The 4,970-nt window shown below is 47.3% G+C and overlaps 1 protein-coding gene across 1 annotated transcript; it reads right to left on the reverse strand.

Moving 5' to 3' along the window:
- Window positions 1-646: 646 nt before the first annotated feature.
- Window positions 647-3,063, reverse strand: LOC123733265 (protein asteroid homolog 1-like). The gene is given in 6 exon segments (XM_045712734.1): window positions 647-704; window positions 814-1,032; window positions 1,111-1,294; window positions 1,297-1,324; window positions 1,564-1,935; window positions 2,308-3,063. Coding segments are annotated over 6 exon segments (1,455 nt in total). The 5' UTR covers window positions 2,902-3,063.
- Window positions 3,064-4,970: the final 1,907 nt, after the last annotated feature.

Raw genomic sequence — 4,970 nt, forward strand, 5'->3', positions numbered from 1 at the left:
TTCATCATGCAGCAATGAGAGCAGAGGCTAGCTGACTCTTCTTTTGCACTGTGTGTCTGGTGCATGTGGTGTGTGTCTGTGTGTGTGTCTGTGTGTGTGGTGTGTGTGTGTGGTGTGTGTGTGTGGTGTGTGTGTGTGGTGTGTGTGTGTGGTGTGTGTCGGTGTGTCTGCGTGTGAACGTGTTTAACTATACTTATGGGAACCAGAAGTCCCCACAACAATAGTAAACAAAATAAAACACCAACTGGGGACATTTTGTTAGTGTCATCAAGGCAAAGGGTGGCTACTTTGAAGAATCGCAAATATAAAATATATTTTGATTTGTTTAAAAAAGAATTGGTTACTACATGATTCCATATGTGTTATTTCATTGTTTTGATGTCTGCACTATTATTCTACAATGTAGAAAGTAGTAAAAATAAAGAAAAACCCTTCAATGAGCAGGTGTGTCCAAACTTTTGACTTGTACTGTACGTAGTGGTGCCTATTCCCACCCCTACCTCTTCCTACCTCCTGACTTGCGTCCAACCCTCTTCATTGGCCTCCTCCTTTCTTCCAGTACCTTCATAACAATCCTTCAGGTTATCCAGCATGACTTGGTAAAGCTCCATAGAGGAAAGGACTTCCATCAGAAGAGAATCCGGGTTCACCCCCCCCGTCTCAGTTGGTCCACAAGCTGGTGCACCAGAGTGCCCCTGTACAGCCTAGACTCCAACAGGGAAACAACAGATGGTTGAATTAGCTGTCTTGCTGCTGGGCTAGAATAACATGTACAGTAATTGATTTAGGTTGATTCAGGAAGTGACACCTTACCAGGCACACTGAGGCTCAGTTAGAGGGAAGCACAGCAGTTGGTTCAGGTTAAGGCCCTCCCTCAGGCAGCACTGCCATTGGCTATAGGCGTAGGCCACACCCAGGTTTAAATCAGCTCCTACAGGATTCTGAGTCAGCTCTCTCAGCCTCTCCAACACGGGTCCCTCGGCCTCCACTATGAACCCAGATACACAAAAAGGGGAGGAGTCATTGGCTGCACTTCACACAATTCAATATTTATGAATTATACATTGTGTGAGTCTGTTTGTGTATTTTGGTTCATGCTCTGGTCCATACCTCCCCTGGCACTTCCTCTCTCTGCAGAACTCTCCATAGACCAGTCCTAGTAGCAGGGCCTGCAGGAGAGGACGGTCTGGTTGGGGATGGGCGTGCCTCAGCCAGTAGTAGGTAACAGCCACAGGAAGTTCCAGATGAGGTGGGATACCATTCAAAGTGGACTGGGACACACGAAGGGTTTCCAAAACACCTCAAGCCGCACTGAATGTGGAGCCTAAGAAACAGAACAAGAGAATGATAATTAATTTCAGTATCAACAGCAGTACGTTCATAATATACTGTATATTAGAAACTGGGTGGTTCGTGCAGGAAACCACGGCTAAGGGCTGTATCCAGGCACTCCGCCTTGCGTCGTGCGTAAGAATAGCCTTTAGCCATGGTTATTGGCTGTATACCACACCCCCTCTGGCCTTCTTTCTTAACTATACAATACTGTATCATATGTATACATACCTTATCCAGCGTGTCTAGCTGCAGGTGTTGTGCAGCACTGGGCAGGATGGCTTTAACCATTCTGTATGTCAGCTCCGTGCCTTCCCTGTCATACTCTTTCACCTCTGAGACCTTTTGACTGCTCGGGTCCGCCTTCCTCCCATCGGTTCTGAGGTTCTTGCCTTTCCTGTCATGCTCCTTCACTGGGGAGCTCCCAAGCAGCAGCAGCCCATAGAGTACCTGCCGTATGAACTGAGAGGTGGTGTTCCCACTGACCAAGGCGTGATTTTCCACTTGAGCACTCTGCATCACCCTCTTATGCAGCAGCACGTTCACAATGCGGGAGGGAAGCTTACCCTTCATCAACAGCAGCAGGGTCCAATCTGGCAGGACCTCAGAGGCGTTGGGAGACAGTCGAGGCCAGGCGCCACGTCATTGCTGAAGAACCCCTCCAGGTAACTGGGTAGAGTCTCTGGAATATCATAGTCTATCATGCCCCTAGAGACGACGTCAGCATTCTTGTCTCCAATAAGACTGGGCATTAACTCCAAGGCCTTCTTTTTCTCCTGGACGCTGGCCAGCCATTTCAGGATGCGTTCCAAGGTAGGAAATCTCTCTTCGGCTTGTCTTACTTTGCTTCCCACACGCGGCTTGTCTTCATTGTCCTCCCACGTGATGCCAAAATAGACATTGTCATTTCCTACCATAACAGCGAAGACTGGGAGGAGCTGTTTGTTGATGTTAAAGTGTTGGGAGAATCTTTGTTGTGGTGTAGCGCTTGCACTTGATATATCGTTGACTCACAGACGTCTCCTGCCACTGAAAATGAGAGATGGGCAGACATCCTTCCACGATGTCAAAGATATAAAAGTCGCTGTCATCAGACAGCACTGGACATTTCCAATTTCGAGCCAGGAGGGCTATTCCTTGGTCTGCCTCACAGATGCACTGTGTGAATGGCACATTTAGGCTGGAGAGGACCTGTTTGAAGACATATTTGACAAGGGCTGGTAGTACATCTCTTTCCAGATTATTTGATTCAGTCAAGGCTTTGGCATTCTTGATCTTTGATTCAGCTCGATTTTTGAGAGTTTTAAACTTTTTGTCGGTGTGGTCGGAGCCTCCATCTATAATCACATAAGGTTTAATGCCACAATCTCTCAGAGCCTTAAAGAACTTGCAGACCTGGTCCTCAAAATCATCATAATCCCCTCCATGCTTCTGATCCAAACGTGATTTAAAATAAAGAGAGTGGAACAGATTACTACCATCTACGACCAGCTTGCTTTCACTGAATTTAAAATCTTCTAAAATGTTTCCATGATGATTTAATAATTTGGTTAAACCTGAGACACCCATGATGTTCTCCGTCTGGGATGTGCTGTCTTTCCAAGTGAAGAGTTTCAGTCACAGGACTATTTATAGCATTGTTACAATGGACTAGTTTCCATTTAGTTAAGTTTCTCTTTCCACACGTCATATCTCCCTCATGATCTCTTTATGGTCACTTCACCTGATGCTGACAGGTCTAGACTAGTTTATGGGATCAGTCTTATTGAAATTATTTCTTATCAGAAATAAAAACACTTGCCTCTCCAGTTGTCTAGTGACTATGCCATGATCAACAATTAAACCTACCAATGCCATGTATGAAAACAAAAACCTAACAGGCTAACGCCCTAGACGAGGAATGTATTATGCAAACAGTGCTCATCACACGTGATCACTTAGGTATTGGCAGGTAACTGACTTACCTTGTTTAGTTTCCTGTTCCATTGTATTTGAAACAGAACTTCCATAACTGATAAACTGCTGCATATTAATTGTATAAACTGGTTGGGTTGGATGGCAAAGGCCTGTATTTAGTTTAGGTTAGTGGTGGTGGTGGTGGTAATGTGGGCTACCGTGGTGGTGGTGGTGGTGGTGGTGGGCTACCATGCTGGTGGTGGTGTGGGGTACCATGGTGGTGGTGGTGGTGGTGGTGGGCTACCATGCTGGTGGTGGTGTGGGGCTACCATGGTGGTGGTGGTGGTGGTGGTGGGCTACCATGCTGGTGGTGGTGTGGGGTACCATAGTGGTGGTGGTGTGGAGTACCATGGTGGTGGTGGTGTGGAGTACCATGGTGGTGGTGGTGTGGGGTACCATGGTGGTGGTGGTGTGGGGTACCATGGTGGTGGTGGTGGTGGTGGTGGTGGTGGTGTGGGCTACTTGGTGGTGGTGGGGTGGTGGTGGTGGTGGTGGTGGTGGTGGTGGTGTGTGGCTACTGTGGTGGTGGTGGTGGTGGCACGTGGTGGTGGTGGTGGTGGTTGTGGTGGTGGTGGTGGTGGTGGTGGTGGCTACTGTGGTGGCGGTGGTGGTGGTGGTGTGGGCTACCGTGGTGGTGGTGGTGGTGGTGTGGTGTGGTGGTGGTGGTGGTGTGGTGGTGGTGGTGGTGGTGGTGGTGGTGGTGGTGGTGGTGGGGGCACGTGCCGTGGTGGTGGTGGTGGTTGTGGTGGTGGTGGTGGTGGTGGTAGTAGTGGTGGTGGTGTGGTGGTGGTGGTGGTGGTGGTGGTGGTGGTGGTGGTGGTGGTGGTGGTGGTGGTGGTGGTGGTGGTGGTGGTGGTGGTGGTGTGGGCTACTGTGGTGGTGGTGGTGGTGTGGGCTACCGTGGTGGTGGTGGTGTGGGCTACTGTGGTGGTGGTGGTGGTGTGGGCTACCGTGGTGGTGGTGGTGGTGGTGGTGGTGGTGGTGGTGGTGGTGGTTGTTTATCCACAGTGATATGGTAAACAAACACCAAACGAAGCGTTTGCCTTGTGTGTGGTGATGAAGCATTTACCGATGTTTAAATCACATTCTTTTTCCCCTTCTGAGAATGTATTGCTCTATGTGAAGAGTTGAAACTCAATGACAACAGAGGTCATTTACAATTGTAATGTACTAAGTGCAAGAAAGTCTTACCTTTTTCCTCTTTCCCCTCATGTCTACACTATATTTCTGATGGATTTGATGTTATTTTAATGGACAAAAATGTGCTTTTCTTTCAAAAACAAGGACATTTCTAAGTGACCCCAAACGTTTATACGATAGACAAGCCTGAATCAGCAAAAAAACACTAGCCTATAACAATGGACAATTCTCAAAGTATAAACAGCATAGTATGTCTAAATGTAATTTTTCCACAACATTTCATCCCTTTGAGACTCAACCTAGTCTCAACCTAATAGAAAATGACTTCCAAGCATCTTCATCAAACAAGCTTTAATGTTGTAAATGACTATTGTAGCTGGAAATGGCTGATTTTTATGGAATATCTTCATAGACGTACAGAGGCCCATTATCAGTAACCATCACGTCTGTCTTCCAATGGCACATTGTCTTAGCTAATCCAAGTTTATCATTTTAAAAGGCTAATTGATCATTAGAAAACCCTTTTGCAATTATGTTACCAC

Source organism: Salmo salar, chromosome ssa02 (genome assembly GCF_905237065.1).
Source record: "Salmo salar chromosome ssa02, Ssal_v3.1, whole genome shotgun sequence".
In the NCBI taxonomy this organism is placed as follows: Eukaryota; Metazoa; Chordata; class Actinopteri; order Salmoniformes; family Salmonidae; genus Salmo; species Salmo salar.